Source organism: Perissodus microlepis, chromosome 19, assembly GCF_051167445.1.
Source record: "Perissodus microlepis isolate ML-2025 ecotype Zambia chromosome 19, ASM5116744v1, whole genome shotgun sequence".
In the NCBI taxonomy this organism is placed as follows: Eukaryota; Metazoa; Chordata; class Actinopteri; order Cichliformes; family Cichlidae; genus Perissodus; species Perissodus microlepis.
Genome location: NC_140479.1, coordinates 4,455,601 through 4,475,907, shown reverse-complemented (window position 1 = coordinate 4,475,907; position 20,307 = coordinate 4,455,601). Strand labels below are relative to the sequence as shown.

Genomic DNA, 20,307 nt, shown 5'->3' with positions numbered 1-20,307 from the left:
GGTCCTTAGAATTAGCTAACCTAACAGGATTCAGTTGGTATTAATGTCACTGATCATTCTTGTGCTTTTTTCTTGTGCTGAGATAAAAATAGATACGTATTTCTATATTTAATTAAGTACATGCTGGACTAAAGGGTTTGCCCCTTTCTGGTACGGCTTTTTAAGCCCGTCTGCCTAATCATAAAATCTTTACAGCACAGAGGCACGGTGGTTAGCACTGTTGCCTCACAGCAAGTAAGTCCTGAGTTTGACTTCACCGTGTGACTGGGATCTTTCTCTGTGGAGTGTGCATGTTCTTCCCATACTCTGACTTCCTCCCACAGTCCAAAGAGCTGCAGTACGTGGGGATAGGTAATTGGTGATTCTACATTGTCCATAGGTGTGATTGTGAGTGTGAATGGTTGTCTGTGTTATCCCTGGGTCACACTGGTTACCTGTTTAGGATATACCCTGCCTCTTGCCTTATGGGCTTATGTCAATAACCCTGATGAGGATAAACTGAAGAGAATGGATGGGTTAACTGACCTCAGTTAAAATATATAACTGTTATTTTTAAGTAGACATTATATATTGATATATTGATTAGACAAGATGCACACAGTTTCCATTAAAAAAAAGATCTATCCATGGGTCCATGGATCGGATCCATGAGTTATTGTTTTTTTAACCACTTATCCAATTTAGTCATGAGGGTCCTGGGCCCTTTTTCTTCTGTCATAGGGAAAAAGGTGGGGTACATCCTGGATAGGTAACCAGCTTATTATGGGGCATAGCTGAACCTAACTTACTAAAGTACTACATTCAGTATTTGTAGATTAATCTTTGACAACTCTAAAACCTGCTTGTTTCACAACAAACTGTAGATGATGAAGTAAGATGTTAAGAGGATCAGTGTTTAAGGTAAAGCAAATTAAAAATTAATGTTTGTGTTTCAAGGAAAGGTCTGGTGAGATTGGATCTCTCTAGTTAAAGAAATGTTATCAAGGTATATTAACAACATATATAAAGAATACAAAGAATAATGAAGTGCCAAGCAATTGAGCGCTTGGTGACAAATTTTGGCCTATTGATTGATAAAACTTTTTGGTTTGGTTTTATTTTTCCTTTTTTGTTTAAACAGTTGAACCTACAACGGCTGTGAAAAACATGTCAGTTGCTGAAAAAGAACAGGTAGCACACTGCAGTGTTTGTTCCTCAAACACATCCAGCCTTTGTTTATAAAGTTATGAATGCAGTTGGGTTATTCAGGGTTACTGCTGCCAATGTGGACCAAGCTATGGGGTTGTATAGGGACTGAATGGATTGTAACAACAACCAAGACATCTGATTGTCCTGAAGTATCTCTCACAGGATCCCCTGAGAGATGCAGTCATATGCCCACAAAACACATGCGGATTGGTTGGGCAAACGCCCACAAACACTCGAGAGGACACAGAGCTGGATCAGCATTTGACGGCCAGGATAAAAGTTGTATTGCTCTTCCTGAGTTCAAGGTTCAGCTAAGAGATGGACTCTCCTTTCCGGTACTGTGATAAACACCTTCTTGAGGCTGAGTAGTGTGGTTTGGCAGAGCACACCCTCCAGTCCCTCTTCTTAAAAATGGGAACCATGACCTCAGTCTGCCAATCCAGAGGCACTGCCCCAGATCTCCATGTAATATCACAAAGGGGTATCAACCAAGAAAACCCTAAAACATCCAGGACCTTTATGAACTCTTTAGAGTGAGCCTTATCCACCCAAGGGGTTCTGCTACCAAGGAGTTAACGATTTCAGTGACCTCGCCTCCAGTGATGGGCAAATCACCCACCTCATCTCCAGACTCTGCCTCTGCTACAGAAGAATTGAGGAGATCCTCAAAGTATCCCTTTGACCTTCCTGAGTTGAAGTTAACAGCACCCTGCACACATTATATACTGTGTGATTAGAGAACTGTATTCCCCTTCGGAATAACCTGATAATTTCCCTGAATTGCTTGGAGACCAGGGGAACACGCTGCTGTGGTGGTTAGCACTGTTGCCTCACACAAAGAAGGCCCTAGTTTTAAATCTATCATCTTGCTGGGCTTTTCTGTTTCCTCTTGGTACTCTGATTTCATCATATGGGCGTAGGTTAATTGGTGATTCTAAATACCCCATAGGTGTGAATGTGAGTGAAAATGGTTTTTTATTTATTTTTTTATTTATTTAAGTATTTATTGTCATTGTCAGAGAACAATGAAATTGCGTTTGGAGCTTCCGTACAACCCATAAATACAATAATAAAGAAAATAATAAATACCCCTTAAAACCCAAGTGTAAATATTTAACCCAGTGTGACTCCAGTGCGATAAGACAATCCTTAGCAACAACATAAGAACATGACAAGTAATGTTCATAAGAAATTCAGACAAAGACCTGAGAAACATGACAAAGTACAACAATGCAACCCATTCAATATTATTGTACTGTGAGATATGATGTCAGATATGATAGTTATCTATTTAAGAAAGAGGGGGGGGGGACAGGAGGGGGAAAGAGAATAAAAATATGATGCACCAATGCAGACCAGTTCAGTGCTATTAAAAAGTTGGATATGGTTATTGTCCGTGAGAGGGGGGCAGAGAGTTCAGAAGCCTCACAGCCTGTGGATACAGGCTGTTGGCCAATCTGGATGTTCTGGCCTGTATAGACCTGTACCTTCTCCCTGAGGGCAGCAGGTGGAAAAGGTGGCGCGCAGGGTGATGTTGTCTGTCTCTCTGTGTTAGCCCTGTGACAGACTAGCGACCTGTCCAGGGTGTACCCTGCCTTTCACCCTATGGCATCTGCGATAGGCTCCAGCCCCCCACCAACTCTGAATTTGATAAGTAAAAGAGAATGGATGGATGGGTGCTTCAAGATTGACCGAAAGTCTTGTTCCATGGGTCTGTGAAGGTTCTCAGTCATCCAGGTCATCGTAGTCAAAGGAGCTTGCAAAGAAAAGCGTCTGGACTTCTTTAAGTTACTTGAAGACGTTTCACCTCTCATCCGAGAAGCTTCTTCAGTTCTAAGGTCAAATGGTGGAGAGTCCCAGATATAAACCTAGTGGGAGTATCCCCCCACAGAGGGACAAAAGGACCCCCTGATGATCCTCTAATCGCCTGAGCCAAGGTGTGAAACTGGGTGTGGGTCCCAATCAGCCAGAGTTTCGGGTGTGTTCATTGGGGGCCAGGTTTCACAGTGAACACACCCGAAACTCTGGCTGATTGGGACCCACACCCACACCCAGTTTTACCTTCACTTCTGTTGTCTGCCTACTGGTTTGACAATTACTACGCGGGCGCCAGCAAGAATGTCTGCAGCCTTTCACTGACGGAAAATTCAGACTAGAACAAAGTCCAGCCCCTCCTCTAGGAGACTGGTTCTAAAACCCATGCTGTGTGTTGAGGTAAATCCAACTCTTAACCTCACACACTACCTAAGACTCCTTCCTTCTCAGCTGGGGATTGTATTGCCAAAGTTTGACCCTCAATGGCTGCAACCAAACACTGCACCCAACCCTTATGATTCCTCCTGCAGGTGGTGAGCCCATATCCTGTAAAACCAAAATATTGAATCATTTTTTCATTCATAAAAATATATTTTTTCTGCTAAGTTTAATTCACTGTCAAATTAGCATTTTTCAGTATATACAAACACTAACTTCTACTTCAGAATCTGATAGTGAGGAGTACTTTAACCCCAATACATCAGTAGTCCTAAAAATTGGAACAATGATTCAGGGAATGGTCTGGAGTAAAGAGATTAGAAAAATGAGAATACATGCCTTAAAAATTTGGGGAAATAAAATAAGCTCATGGGGAAAATTATAGAGGAAGTGACATCAGGACCTTTATCACATGTTCTTAATTTAAGAAATTTTATTTTGCTTTAGAGATATTTGTTGGGCAACAAGATGTTAAGAGAACGGTCAGTCAGGCTCCAGCATCCACGATGCTGTAGTTCAACATATTCAGCACAGGAAGTCTTGAACTGAGCTGAATTGGATAAAGAGAGCTGGAGGAGATGGAAAGGAATCGGCCCTGAATTCCTGTTGCCATGACAACAACGGCGACACCGCTGCTATGGTGACACCACACACACATAATGATGCAAGCGTGCTGATCGAAAGGAAGGTTCAGGGCAGTATGATAAAGCGTCTCCGCTTTTTTGTTCTATTATGTTCTTGCTCTTATGTACCTCATTTTCAACTTCTTTTCTCTCTGTTTCCTCTCCTCACCCTTCTCTCTCCTACAGCTATCCTTGAAATTCATCATTTAGGGTGACAGAAACTGCTAATTTCTTGCATTTCAGCTTCAAGGAGTGATGCTAATGTGGGCAAAATATCTTGTTGATGGTAGAAGTCAAACAATAATGACTAGAATGTTAACAGTAATTCAGGTACAAGGGACACTAAAGATGGACTACTGTAGAAGAAGAACACACTCGGCCAAGAAGAAGATACTGAGGGCAGTGGCTCATCAAAACTGGATAATTTGGTGTAAATGATATGAATGCAGGGAATCCTCCCCACCTTTATTCATTCTGACCGCTGCTGCTGCTGTAATGGTGCGCCGATATTGTTTTGACACACTCTGAGTCACTCTATAGACTGAGGCTCATGTTAACAGCAGCGCCTGAGCGCATGACCATGTCCATATCAGAGTGTTTTTCTGGGAATGACAGTAACTTCTCTGTACTCCCATAGCCTCCACCATAGGTGGAAATTTCAGAGTAAAATCAGGGGGACACAACTTTCCAGTATTTTTAGTAACTGTATTGGTCCCAAGCATAGAGCTTATTTAGAAAAAATAAAAACTAACATTGCTTACCAAGGTAATAGTGCCGCTGTGTGACTTTATTTTCACTCCCCAAATGTAAATATGGATAATGAGTTCATACCATTGCCAAATCCTTACTGTCACTGCTACTCAAAATCTAGTGCACAAAAAACACACAAATATACAGTGGCTGTCCTTCTCTGATATTTGCTCACACAGACAAGTTTCTGATCATGAAGGAGCCAGAAAGAAAAGGCAGAAAAATAGCTGTAGCTGCAGTGACACACTAACTGTAGGTTACTCCAATAAAACTTCCATGTCGTACATCAAATATTCAGTTTTCTGACTACCAGACAGATCCAAGAGTAGAAGAGAATGAATACTACAAGGTGTATGGCACTCGTGGGGAATTCTTATACATATGCTGAATTCATAATTGTATAATTTATAAGGAGAAAGAAAGAAAAAAAAGAAAGAAAACAATGACTTCCTAACCACATAACTGGAAAAAATTGATGCTTTCAATCACATTTCCGTGCTGTGGTATCTTAAAAAAATGTGATTTGGTCTGGCCACATATATGTAGCAATGGAAGTGACGTATGTAAAAAAAAAAATAGAAGTTTGATATAAATCTTTGTTTTCATGTATGCTATGGTGTGTGTGTCTTCTTCTACCTTGGAAGAGTGTTTGTGTGTTTTTGTGGTCGATAACAATCTCAGTGGTGTTCTACACTTGGTCAATGTGTTGCTCCTTTCAGCAGTGCCTCATCGATCTTCAACATAACAGCGAACTGCACCTTTAACTTCCTGTGGTTACACTCGGCTGCGTTTGTGCGTTTGCTCACATACACCTGTCTTTGTGGGGACTAGTTTGAGCAATTAATCTTCTGTTTGTGTTTTTAAAGTGACAACTCCATGTAGAGTCGAGGCTTGAAGTCTTACTGATTTTAACACCTTTTAGCACCTTGGCAACTCCAACACTTTTAGCGATTTAAGTGAAACATCTGAAACTTCTCCTGCAGTGTTATCGTCTTCTGTATCCAGTGATTATGAGACAGATAGTCCCTGGGCACAGACCTGTGAATTGCCCCCCACCCACCAGAGAGGAACCAAAGACTGAAATAGAAAGAACAGCTACAGATTCTAGAGTTGGGTTTCATATCTATTCCACTTTGTTGTGTGTTTCTCTGTGGTTACTTTACATCTCTTACTCATACCTTTGTGCCCCTAGTCTCTCGTTGCTTTGGTTTTTCTTATAATTTGTTTATTTGGTATTTCTTTGATTTGGTTTCCATCTCATAAACTTTTTTATTTATTTTATTATTAATTATTATTATTATTAATTTTTTCAATTTCATGGCCTGCATGGTTTCCAGCAGAACTGGTAGCAGTACAGTTAGTGGGAATAGCACTTTAAGGCAGTACAGTTGGAGTTTGATCTGACAATGGAAACAGCCAAATGCCATCCATCACTACCACAACGTCACATGATATGTAAAAGAGACGATAGTTAGCAGAAACTAAACTTTCAAAATAAAAGTAACATTGTTGTCCAGTAATAGATTATGTTGATATAATATAATATATGCAGCTTTAATACAGTTTTTGTATTCCTGAAATGGAAGCATGTCAAAAATGTAGCAGTTTGAATTAAAAGTAGTAGATTTGAATCAAATTTACTGTCAGATAGTAGGAGGACTATCAGGCTGCTGTTTGTTATTATATCATCATAACACAATTAGGAACATGAATATCTTTGATAAATTTACAACATCATTGTATTTGTGTTAATTTATTTGGTGAGATCGGTCTGTCCATCTCCTTCTGATGATAATCTCAGTCTATTATTAATCTGTTGATAGAGATCAAAGCTCGTCTCTTTCTCTGCGTCACTACTCTTCATTTTTTTGTCTCTTTTCATCAGCTCTCTCAAATTTGAATTTACTTTGACGTGATCGCAGTAGAAAGACAGGCTCGTGCTATTTTAAAAGTCTGTGTGTAAAATGTTTGATTTTCAGAGCAGTCAACTGATGACATTGTCCTGATTCACAGCTTTGTGCAGGAACCGGTTGTGCACAGATAAAAAGCTCGTACAGAGACACAAAATACCCACATGAAATGACCATAAGGAGAAAATAACAGAAAACTGTCATAAAGAGAAAAAGTGGACATACTAGATCAAATGCAGATATGCAATGACTACAAAGTTACTCAAAACTATGATAAAGAATGGTTATACAATCAACAAATCCCCATATTAGCAATTATAAAAAAGACGTAGTTACAACTAACATAACTTTTTTTGAAATACAGATTTTGCTGAGATAATATGCCTTTCTGTCTCTGTTAGTTACCAGAGTGCGGCTTCTATGGGATGTACGAGAAGATCCTCCTATTCCGTCATGATCCTACATCAGACAACGTGCTGCAGCTACTGCGCTCTGCTTCTCAGATCCAGGAGGGTGACTTGGTGGAAGCCATACTGTCAGGTAAAAGCAAGGAGGGGTACCCATGTCAGACCATTGATGTATAAAAAATAAACTGAATCCGTGCTCTGTACTTGTTTCCTTCGTAGCTTTAGTTTTTCTCCAGCCTTAAAGTCTTCTGTTATTGTTCCAGAAAACATGTTTTTTATCATTCTAAAATTAGAAGTGTGAAGGAGCTTAAGAGTCATGTGTGCACGGTAACAATGAGCTTAGGACAGACAGATAAATGACTGTACCCCTGGGAATTTTGTCCCATGTAACTGTCACTCTGTATTATATGATGGCAATATTTAGGTCATGAGGTGAGGAACAAGATCACTGGCTGTTTTCTGAGCACATCCAACTAGAAGCTCATGGCCCAAACCTTGAAGGGTTACCACAAATCAACACAAATTTTAATCAGCTTTATGCTATAATGAAATGTTTCTAGAATTTATGTAACACAGTGCTTCTACCATCACACCAGAGTTGGAGAATCAAATCGAATTCAGCCAAGTCCACACTAGCCCGGATAAATTTGAAAACAGCGTTTTCGTCTGAAAACGCTCCGCGTCCACATTATCGTTTTAGCCAATTTCACAGAGTTGTGCGTCCACATTGAAACAGCCGAAAACGCTTACATTCCAGTACTGCGCATGCGTGAAGCGCAAGATGATTCGACCTGCCTCATTTCTGTCTGCTGTTTATTTACTTTCTGGCTCTTTGAAACGTCGCTGCAAAACTTTGAGGAAAAGCACCGAGTGTTTTAAATGGACTAAGAACGAGGTGGAGTTGTCGCTGCGAGTAACACAAAAGTACAAAGTTGCAAAAACGAGTGAGAATTAAATAATTTGAAGAAAAGCTATCTGGAGCATGTACAGACTGATATTAATCTTTAATAGGGCTGTCAAAATTGAGAGCAAATAAACCAACTGCTGTATAATGCCCTCCGCCATCATTTTCGAAAAGGCTCCGGGGTTGCTGTCCACACTGCGACACGAAAACAGCATTTTCAAATGTATCCGCTTTGGAGAGCGTTTTCAATGCGCTGCATTTTCCTTGACCGAAAACGCCATCTGTGTGGACGGAAGGCCAAAATGTAGAGAAAACGATGCGTTTTCAAACGAAAACATATTAGTGTGGACAGATGTGTGATTAAAAAAAAATGCAAGCTTCATGTTCATTGGACAACAGCATGTACTGTTAGTGTAATCTGGTTGCCTGAAATGAATTAAAAAATGTCCAGATGTGTGTAATGATGATCTCATTTTGGAGAATTCTTTATTAGGCTTGTTTTTCTGGCTGTCATCCAGCTCAGGACTCAGGTGTTCACACGATGCTATGCTAATGGCCCGACAGCTGCTTCTCCCTAATTTCCTGCTTTTCTTTCACCGTCAACTGTAGTATGTGTGAAAATTTGCATATCGTTTGTCTACATTTGTGTGTGTTTGTTTTAATTAATATGTTTACATTTTTCTCTTTGTCTACAATTTTAGCTTCTCTTTAACATTTGAATAAATTTTAATGGTGATAACAAATTATATATTGTGTACTATAACACTGTACTTAGCATACTATATGTGCACAAACTTTTGAAGATAAAAAACCTCCAAAAAGCCAAAGAAGTGCAAAACAGGTGTTAGCAACATTGTTAAAAGTAATAGAGGAAATGTATGCACTAAAAAAATGGCATCCAAAGTTAAACAAGACAAACATAGAGAAAGTAACAGAGAAAGAAAAGGAATGAAAAAAAAAAATCAAATCTACACTGTAAAAAATGAATGCAAATCCATGACTGGCACCACAATCTGTTAACAGTTGGGAGCAGGTTCAAATAGTTTTTGGTTATCAAGGAAAGATTGGCGACCAGCTCCCTACTGGAAGTGTTTTCCCCCTTTCCCATTTTTCATCCATGGTTGTGATTTATCTTGAAGGAACATCTATAAAAAAAAATGTAATAAGTAATTAAATATGCTCTCCACTGTCACATAGGGTTTTTTTTCTTATATTATCAATCAAAGTCGGAAAATGCTGGTTTTTAGGTGGGAGTCTGCATGTTATTCCTCCTGGGTACATTCTCGTTGAGGGTTTAGGTATCCTACCGGAAGGAAACCCTGAGGTAGACCCAGGATTCACTAGAGAGATTAGATCTCTTAGCTGGGATGGGAATGTGTCACCATTTCCCCAGATAACCTGGAGATGTGTAGGAGGAAGGAAGTCTCAGCTTCTCTGATTAGCCTGCTGTTGTCATGACTGGTAAGTGGGGGGGAAAAAAGAAATGGATGGGATGGATGGGAATTAAAAAAAAAACTTATTCTGTGGAAAAGTATTCCCCATCAGTCTTAGCATCAGTATTCTGAGTATTTTAAGATTAGGTTTTAAGTTTCCTTTTTGATAAAGATACATTATTAAGTTACGTTGCAATAGGTGTAGGCTGCGGAAGCTTCCCAAGAGTGTTTCTCTCTTACCTTTTTCGCTCAATATGTGTTTTTACACCACTCTACATTTAATCATTAATTATTATTCATCTCAAGCTCTCTTCCACACTGTCTTTGTTCTGTCTTCCTCCCATGATCCCCAACTTTTGGCAGCAGATTGCCCCAAATGGCCTGGTTCTGCCGGAGCTTCTTCCTGTTCCCCTGGAGTTTTTCCTTCCCACAGTCACCAAAGCTTGCTTATAGGGTGTCATATGATTGTTGACTGTTTTTGTCTCTATTATTGTAGGGCCTTTACCTTACAGCATAAATCACCTGCAGGCAACAGTTGTGTCATTTAGGGTCAGTCTTTTTAAAGGGGCATGGACAAGAAGGAAATCAAACATGCTTCCAAGGATAATATCCTACCCTGGCAACAATATGGAAGCAGTTTAAAGGATGGATGCAAAGTGAGAAAATATATTTGTCTGAGAAGCGATCTCTTTATAGTTAGTGGCCAGCTGATTGTGCCACTGGGATCTGTGGTCGGTCTGGTGAACTACAAAAGCATCTGACTTAAACAGGCTCCTCTTCACACAGTACTTGTGGCCAACAGGTAGATTGTGCCATTTCAATGCTGCTAGCCAACAATGAAGAATCACTTACTGTTTAAGGGACAGAGTGAGGGTGGACAGTATGGCATTGCTTTTTAATATAAAACTCATTGCAGCACGGGCAAGTACCAGCAGTGTTGGGTCTAACACGTTATTAAGTAATGCGTTACAGTAACTACATTATTATTGTGGTAACGAGCACGGTAACTAGTTATTATGCCAAAATCAGGAACGCGTTAATTGTTATTGGGATTTAGATAGGGTCGTTATTCGTTACTTCAGGTGGTGGCTATCGCGGAGCTTCCACAGATTCAGTAACATTAGCAAGTGGTGGAGGCCAGCAGGTGGATGAGAGAAAGGGGACGCAGGAGGAAGAGAGACCCGAGGCAGCCGCTGGTCCGAGTGTGAACTGAACTTCAGGTAAGAAGTTAGGACCTGCAGTCTATCTGGGTCAGATATAAACCAAGTTTAGGTGTAGTTTATTTTCGTTGTGCTGACTTTTTCCGTACTGCGTACTAGCTAGCATGACGGAGTTTCTATACAGCTGGGTGGGTGCTATGATGTTAATGATGAACTGTTGAACGTTATTTTGTTCATAAGGTTAATTATTAGAGTTGCCAACCGTCTCGTATTCAGAGAAAATATCACGCGTTTCGTATTGAGGTGAAAAGGAACACAGTTTGCCGGTACTTCAGCTACAATGAAAAAGACACAAAGCTGGAGCTGCACAGCTGTCTCTTCTTCGCTCATTCTCTCCCCTCTCTCTCCTGTTTCTACTTCAATCATGAAAACTGATCAATGATCAGCTGATCACTTTGCGCCAGGAAGAGGAAACCAGTGGATGTCGCGTTAAACAACAGCAGCACGTTTAAGCTTGATCAGCTGTTGTTAGAGTTTATTTAATATTAATTTCTACTATCAGCTGATGTTTGCTGGAGCCACAGCTGTAAAAGCTGCTGGTCATGATATCGGTTTGGATATCTGGTGAGAGGGAAACATGAAGATGAAACCAGGAGATGTCCTTACTGAATCATCAGAGCTGAACAGGTGATGAAGAAACAGGTTTACCTTTTAGGTGACATGAATGAGTTGAAGGGAAGTTATGAACTGTTTCTGAGAGACAAATAACACCAGGATCCTTTTTTTATGTAGCTGACAGCTGGTAACTGTGCAGGGGCGGGTCTAGCAAAGTTTTGCCAGGGGGGCCAAGTAGGGCATTAACAGAGAGAGGTGGGCACAAGGAAATACTTTTCTTTCTTATTCTCATTTAAAATGTCTCGCTTTTAAAAAATAATTATCTGAATCTTACAACAAATGATTGATAGATTAATGCATATATACCATCAAAACAGTAAACTGTCACAACAGCGTTTGTTTTCATTCAAAGGCTTTATGATTTTTCCTATAATGGCGGGCCGGTCTCTAGTCAAAATGCCCGGGCCAATTTTTTGTCCCAAACCAGCCCTGTATGCAGCCCATCTTCAGTCTGGTGTTACCTACATCTTCCTATTCGGAAGGCAGAATTTCCGAGTACAATCGAAAGCACCACGACTGCAGTTTTTGTGTTGGATGTAAAAAGCGCACATGATGCTGTGACGTAGGCTAGAGTCATGGCAGCGGTCAATGACAGTCCAGGCGTGGGATTTCTCTCGTGGAAATATGCACATTATTTTTTTCTTTCTATTGTTAGGTGGCACAGTGCACTTGTGGCAAGTAAGCAAGCTAGAAGACTGGCAAAGTTATGGAAGCAACACATTAACAAGAGAATTCTGAGTAAAACCAAATTTACTTTCCCTAGTAACTAGTTACTTTGAAAGTAACGAGTAACTTGAAGTAACGGAGTTACTTTTGATAGAAGTAACTAGTAATGTAACTAAGTTACTTATTTAAAGTAACTTACCCAACACTGAGTACCAGTGACCCCCTTAGACTGCTTTTTAGTTTTATTTTCCTTGTTTTGCATTGAATTATCACTTCTGTCACTAGTTAGCTAGCATAAAAGAAAGTAAGTCTATTAGCAGCAACCAGCCAACCAACCAGGGAAATCACACTTTGTACTCACACAACAGACATGGACTGAAAAACGGAAACTTTAAACGTTTACCTTTTAAATCCAGCTTCACAGACAGTGTTAACTCTGTGACAGTTTTTCAGAGTAGGGCTTGTGTAAATTAGCTTTAATACTTGTAGTGTAGTGTAATATCCATTTCAATGGTAAATAATTATGTTATATTTGTACCAGATTTAAAGGACTGACACAAAGGAACTGCTTGCTGAAACAGAAGCAATGAAAGAACTTTAGGTGCTGAAAGTGTCAGTTACAACAAAAGGTCTAAAGCTTGGTGACATGCAGTTCAGCTGAAAATAAGAAATTGGAACTGGAAAAGGTCCTAAAGTGTAACAAATACATACACGCAACAGATGACATTCAAGCATTTAAAGACACGGAAGCGCCGAAAGTTGTGCTCAGTGGCTAGAGGTGCCAGCTGAATTAAGCACTAATGATGTGAAATCATCATTTTCTTTTTGTATCTTTTAGCATTCACGCCTGGTATTTTCCATCTTGTTTACAACACCCTACATGTTTGACTAATCCTTCGTACCTTCCTCTTCTCTGACTCAGTCCTCTTTAACTTGTCTCTCTCTCTCTCCTCCTCCGTCAGGATGCTGCCACTCAGTTAAAAACACATTTGTTAACAGCTCCGTGCCAGTCTCAGCAACAGCTGAAAATGTGGTGGAAACAAACAGGAAATTAACACAAAACAGAGATGCAAACTCCAACAGAATGCATGTTCTGTCATATAGTAAGCAGGGGTGGACTAAAACAATAATAAAGGCTCGGGTGGTACACGAAGCGAAGCAAAAAACCTTAAATGACCTCACATCTAACCCAAAATTAGCCCCCAGTCGTGCCATAGTTCAAGCCTAAGGAACTGTGTTTCATACCAGGTCACAGAACAGGGAGTAACTGTTCTTTTAATATAATGGTACCATTATGTTTGTCCATTATATTAATCTACAGTAAACAAAAGCTCTAAAGCTTGGTGAGCAAGATCTCCATAGTTGTCCACCCAGACACTTAAGCTTATTGTCCAGCATTTAGCTGCATTTGTGGTAAAGCTGTTTCACATTTTTTAAATTATTTTCTTAACTTGCCAAGTCATGGTACATTCAAGGGCCTATAATACTGTAAGTCATTACATTTTTTTCTGATTTCAATCTGGCTCATCTTTCATTCCACATCAGCTTCTCATGGACATCTGGACCATTTTCAGTATAGCTGCTATTAATAGATCACTTCATGGAAATCCTGTTATGTCCCCTTGTAATTGCGCATCTGTAATATGTGCTGGATTTTTTCCAGTGTGTGAAAACTGTAATCTTTCCACTTGATTAATTTTTGGTATGTTTACAAAGTTGCATGGAGCCAAGTGTGGAAAGAAAATGAATGAAAATGCTCACTGTGCTATCACATGCTGGCACGTACAACAGTTCAGACATTTCTGCTGACCTGTAGGAGCCGGCATTTTCAGTCTCTAATCCTTGAACAGTTGCAACAATCATGAGCCCGGTTTTCTGCCTTACCTGGAGCCTGCCGGCCTTTCAGGTTTTGAAACTGTGAAAAGCAGCTCTTATTGCTACAGATAAGAGCAGTTTTTTAGCTGCTTGCTAATCAATATCTTGTCATGTTGACTCTTAGCAGGCAAAACATTCCTGGGTCATTTTCATGACATATTTCTTCTGTGAGCAGTAACAGCATCAAAAGTAGAACACAGCACCAGCAAAAGTTATTGAATGAAATGTCTCCACATCTTTTTTTTTAATTTATTTGTTTTATTTGCAGGGTGCTGAAATGTTTATTTTACTGTACATACAGCCTATTTTGACATATGAAAGCAAACACATAAAAGTAAACTTAACACACCACACCTGCTTATGCCACCGCCGCTGGTCTACACTTTCTTCCCCTGCAGTGTTTGTTTTCTAGTTGTAGGATAACAAGTTAGCAACGAGCACTCCTAATTCTACCACACAGCCATAAACACAGGCATTTATATCCAAACAAGGGCTACCTAGGAAACCTCACTCAAACACACAAATACATGCACACACATTCACATAAGTCATTTTCTGAAGCATATAATAACAGTTTGGGAGCTTGTTCACACATCCAAACGTATGTTGGCCCTCCAAACAAAAGCCATAAACAATAATTTGAATAAATGGAGGTAATTTCCTACAGCAGAATGTCTAATCAGAGCTGTATTCTACTGGAGGACCGCGACACAGGCCGAGTGCGCATGTGTGTGTGTGCAGGGTTGTGTGTGTGGGTGTGTGTGTTAATGTGTGTGTATGTAAACGAAAACGAAAAGGCGATAGAGAATCGGAAATACATGCAGAGAGAGAGAGAGAGAAAAAGAAAGAAAATGACCGAAAACTGTGTACTATAAACTACCCATCCTGCCTTGCCAAGCCTGCTGGCCAACTTAAAAGACATTCAGTCCATCTGTGCCCACTAAGAGCCTCTCCTACCTCCAAAACATTTACAAAATACCCACTAACAACCCATTCATTAGTCTTTGTCTCTGTTGTTCTGTTTATCTCCCTCCCTTCTTCTCTCTTCCTCTATCTCCGGCTAGTTGAATATATTCTGTAGTTTTCCTTTTTTTTCCAACAAATCCCATGTGGTGCTCCAAGTATCTACTAACAAATGTGTGTGTTTATCAGAACCTGATACTGACTATTCCTTTTAGCTCCACTGTTATCCCGAAAAATCTCAGTGAGCCACACAGTTCCTTTAACTAACTCCTACTAGCAAAAGTTTGCATTACAGCAGTTATGATTTTCATCAAGGTGAAATAATTTGGGAGAAAAGAGTAAGCTCTGACATCCAAGTATTTTTGGCAATTACGCCAAGGAGAAGCAACATTATGGAGACACCATAGTAAGTGGGCCCCCTCCCCCGACACTAAACGTTGGTGGCAGTGTAGCAGAGTAAGCAGATGGTTCATGGAGAGTTTGGATGAGATGTTCTAGACAACATGGATGAGGAGGAGCTGGTGTAAAGGAGCGACAGATCACAATGAATTAGAAACAGCATGGAGTGGAAACCAACTGGCTCTGGGAACCCAGGAAGGTTGATTATTGGACAATTGTAGTGATGCTGAAATGTTGAATGATGTCCATTTAACAGCATGGGGAAAAGGAAGTGATCAGAGAACAGATCTTTGGTGAAATTGTTAATTGACAACTCACTTCTTGATCAGACTGCAGGCAAAGGTGGCTTAACTCAAAATGTGTTAGAAAACCGTGTGAAAACCATGAGTCACCTTTTCCATTTAGATTTGGTTCACTTCCATCCGTAGTCTTAGGTCTGACAGATCTGACTGTCTTGCAGTACAAACAGGTTGAACACTCACATCGGTAATAATGCTACTCCACCTATATCTGTATAATCAGCACCTGTTGCCAGCCATTACAAGCCAGTTCAGTTCCTACACACTTTCTCTGGGAGATGGATCACCTTAGTAGACTGTCTTTACAGGAAAGTCCTTTGAAGAGGTGCTGACAGATGTATGTGGTTAAGTGTCCTGTCATATTTTGGAATTTTGAACAAAATCTGCTTCAGTCAGGCCATTCAAGTCAGGATCCAAACACCCTTGTCTCCAACTCTACATCCACCCACACCCCTATACAGGAGAAGCATCCAATGCTCTACAAAATGTGCCTTCTTCCTCTATGTATTCGTCATCATGTAATCAATTAGGTGTGTTTGATGCACTTCATCTTTACAAGCATCCTCCGTGTTTACTTCTTTCTCAAATTCACAACATTTTTAAAAAGAATTCAGGCAGAAAAAAAGCAAATCAATTAATAAACAATAAGTAAGGTTATTACATATAACATATATGTGGCACATTTCAACAATAATTTTCTTACAGAATTACATCTGACTGAATCAGTCTCAGCAGACAGAATACATGATATATCCAAACCCATGCACTGGCAGTATTGAAAATTTGTATGCAGTGTGTTAATAATGTAGAAAAAAAAGATAATTTCATAATTGGTTCTGATTTGCTGCCAATTTACACTGATAGTATTAAAACTAATAGACAACAGATCAGAAAATAGATTATTGGAGTTTACTATGATAACACCATAATACTATTATCTCATCAACTTAAAGTAGGAATTTGTTGAATTTGGTTTGTACAAACATTGAGAAAGTCAAGCAAGAAGACACAATTAAGTTGGTTACGTTTTTTCATCTTTTACCACAGCCCCCTATATATTTACTTATGGCTCCTGTTATATCATGTTTTGCTACACTATCAGGGGTGCATGTTAAACCCAGCATTTTACATGGATTTCAATCAGGGTCGCATTGACTGCCTCAGTGTTTCTAGGTTTAAATGTATTCTTTTTTTCCCCCAGTCAGTGTGGTAAATGCAACGCTATTATTATCATATTAATTTGACACATCTAGAATAAATAAATATCTATTTTATCAACTACGTTATTTACAGGAAAATTTAATTTTCTTAGTTGGGAATCTGACTTGTATAACAAGTTTCAAAAATATGTGTTAACTTTTTGTAAAATACAATCTAATACGAAAATGTCAAAATTCCTATACTCTTTGAGCCAATAGGCGTTAATAATCTAAATAACGATAAACATATTTCCACCCTAACAGGTGTAATGGGAAATGTTAATCAAGCACAGGCTTTACACACCCACTCAATCCTTAAAAAAAGGTTTAATGTGAAGATATGTGAATAAGGTCTAGCATGAAACAAGCTTTAGAAATTTGGCTTGTCTTTTTCTCAAATGTATAAGAACACTAAAAGTAAAACTTTGTACATGCTCCAAAATCAAAAAATATCAGCTGTCAAAAGAAATCAAAGAAACAAGAAATTTAATGGAGTCTAAACTATAAGTAACTATTAATCCCAGTTCATGGGTAATCTCAGTTACCCATGAAGCTCTGACAGAAGTACAAAAGTAAAATAAAATAAAATCGGAGTGGTAAATGTTTCTGGTTTATCTGGTTTATCTTTTTTCAGTATTTCTTTTTTCTTTATTTCTGAGATTTTCTTTTCACATTTCTCACCCACATATTTAATCCAATAAATCGGCAAAAACAAGTTGTAAATATTACAATTACACTTTTCTAGTTCTTATGTTGAGCTGATTGGCCAAAGTTGGCTGTTTGTAGACTCAGCAGCTACTGACCAAAGTTTTCATTCCTTAAATTGCGCTCTGTTTTAATTTCTTTTTTGAATTACTACTAAACTCCTTTGGAGCTACACATGCCAGTTCTAAGTCTGAATCAGTAGTTTGGTGCCAATGACTGTAGTACAAAGTGAGCTTTAATGCTTTCTATTTAAAAACTTTAAATGTAAAGCTGCAGAGTCAGTAGCTGTTTCTACCAGAAATCCCATTCACTTTGCCCCTGTTTTCATTGTCTTTTTTTTTTTGTTTTTGCAATATCATAAAAACAGCAAAAACTGATTCTTTGTTTGACATTATGAGTGTCACAGCAGGGGTTACCGGCACTGCCTGTACACCCAACTGGGTTTTTGTCAAAACAGCTGGAGGATATTTGGGCTCAGATGGCTGCTGTGGCCAAGAGCCCAGTCACCCCAGATAAGCAGCTGCTCATCTCTGAAATAAAATTAAAAGCATGGAGAAACACTGGAAAATGTGGAGGAAAATATGGTGCCACAGATTGGTTTGTCAGCAGTGATTAAAAGTCTAACATTCAGGATTGCTATTATGTTGGAATGTTCTTATTTTTCACTTTCAGTTTTCCTTGATTTGAATATTGATATCCTTTAAGTGGGAAAATTGCTCATAACTTTATGGAGTGTTCTCAAGTCGGAAAAACTAATGTTTTGGTGACAGTTCAGATGCACTGCAACGCCATCAAATAGAAATGCTGTAGAAGGACATTAAAGAAAATGGAAGTTGAATAAAATCATTGGAAATAAGAAAAAAACACCACATAGTTTAAAAAAAAAAAAAACCCTTAAAAAAACACAACAGAAGTGTTTTAGGTGAGACAATAACATGACGAAACAGTTGTGGAAATGACAAGCTAATACTAAACAGCTTCTTACAACACTGATGAAGCCTCTGCTTTTCTTAACCATGTATCAGTGCAATCTTTCGTCACTTTCTTTAAGTTGTGTTTTGTGAGATTTTGCTTAAAGTTACTTTTATTGATCCAACTTTTTGATTCAACTTTTGTTGTGATTTGTGTGCTTTTGCAGCATTTTTCTATTTGCTGGTGTTTTCCTAAGTTGCAGTGCATTTGAACTCTCAAGTACACCATAGAGCAATGTGTATAAAAAGGGTTTCATCTGTTTATTGAAATGTGGAATGACTCATATGTATAATGTCAGAAATGGAGTTTCAAAATGTACTGTAACTGCTCCCAGTCCTTACACTAAACCACTGAACATAATTTTACTACGTATCATGAGTACTGATAGTTACGGTACAATACAGTAGTAAGTTCATCGCTAAAATTCATCACTAAATACTGCAACATGTTTGTTAAAGAACAGTACACTTTTTCATTTCATGCAACACTTCAGCTGCTTTCACTGCTGATATGTTTAATGACACTTCGGCAGACAACACATTTAGTGTGTGTATAATGTATAATGTCCACTTACACTGACTCAGGTACATCTCAGGTCGTTATCGTAGAAATCCCTTTAAAAAATTATGCTTATCCTTCATTTGAAGTGACACTTTCTCTTCAACTGCAAACTTCATAGCTGACATATGAAAATGGATTTCAGGTGATGTAACAGCATACAGTCCAGCTCACATTTCAGCTTCTTATGATTAAACCCCATTAATTTCACTGCATTCACATACCTTTTGTCTTCACTTTTCCACATCTCCAAGTTTTACATTTTATGTTGTGTTATATGTTTTCAAGTGACTCTTAACCCATGTTTTAATGAATTTCCAGGTTTATCTGCAGTTCTTTTTTTAACTGCCACTTTTACTTCCTTAGTTAATACACAAAGAAGTAAACAATGTTTAAGAAAGAATATATTTATTCTTTCTTTTAACCTTTATTTTTAACTGAAACAGTTCAACACAAATATGAAAGTACAGTGTGTACTGACATTTCAATCTCTTAAGCACTTACATTTCACGTAATGTTTTTGTTTTGCAAATATTTGAAAAACTTTTGTAATATGATTTCTGATGCATATGTACAGTCATTCATTAGTGTGTAATGTGTTACCCTCACAACAAGTGCAATTTGAGGTTCTACTTGCCTGAGGACAATTTGATGTGTGCACTGTAAGTGTCAGGGACTAAAACCACCGATCTTCTGAATAGTGAACAACTTTTGCCACCTCCTGAGCACCAGCTGCCCTAAAGTTTTGTCATGTTTACACTTTACTAGTGATGGGGAACGAAACACTTTGACATGAACAACACGAGCCGACTCCTTATTGGGAGCCGTGGGTTTTTTTTTTTTTCCCTTTCTTTCACCCTTTCTCTCTCACACTTTTTTCCTGCTTCACTCAGCACAACAGCCTTGTGCTTTGCGCTGGGCAGAGGGGGGAGGGGCGGTAGTTACACTCGCAGTAGCACAGGAACAGAGCGGGAGGGAGAGAGAGAGAAAGAGAGCCAGGGACAACAACGTCACATTAGAAAGGTATAGTAATCATCCACAACTATTTTCAGTTGCGGATGATAAAGGATTCAGAAAGTTTATTCATGTAGGCCCATATGACAGAGAATGTGCATCTTCTTTTTGTTTTCATATTTTTTCATATTTATATTTAATTGTGTTGTGGTTTGCAGTGTTTTGTGTTGTTTCACTTTAAATTTGTTTAAAAGGAAAAAGCTGAAAATTTAAATAGTTAAAGTTGAAATGTAAATAGTTGGTTTTTGTATTATATGATTTATTTATTAAATGTTATGTGGAGTGAATAAATAAAAGTATATTTACGGTGGCCCCTCGAGACAAAGAACATACAAACTTCAAAACACGTACAAA

At 38.8% G+C, this 20,307-nt stretch overlaps 1 protein-coding gene across 1 annotated transcript in view; it reads left to right on the top strand.

Moving 5' to 3' along the window:
* prkd1 (protein kinase D1) overlaps positions 1 to 20,307 on the top strand; it is an 82,654-nt gene that overhangs the window by 12,290 nt on the left and 50,057 nt on the right. The window contains exon 2 of the mRNA XM_084914032.1: positions 7,126 to 7,264. Coding sequence (XP_084770158.1) covers positions 7,126 to 7,264 — 139 coding nt within the window. The remainder of the gene's footprint in view (positions 1 to 7,125; positions 7,265 to 20,307) is intronic.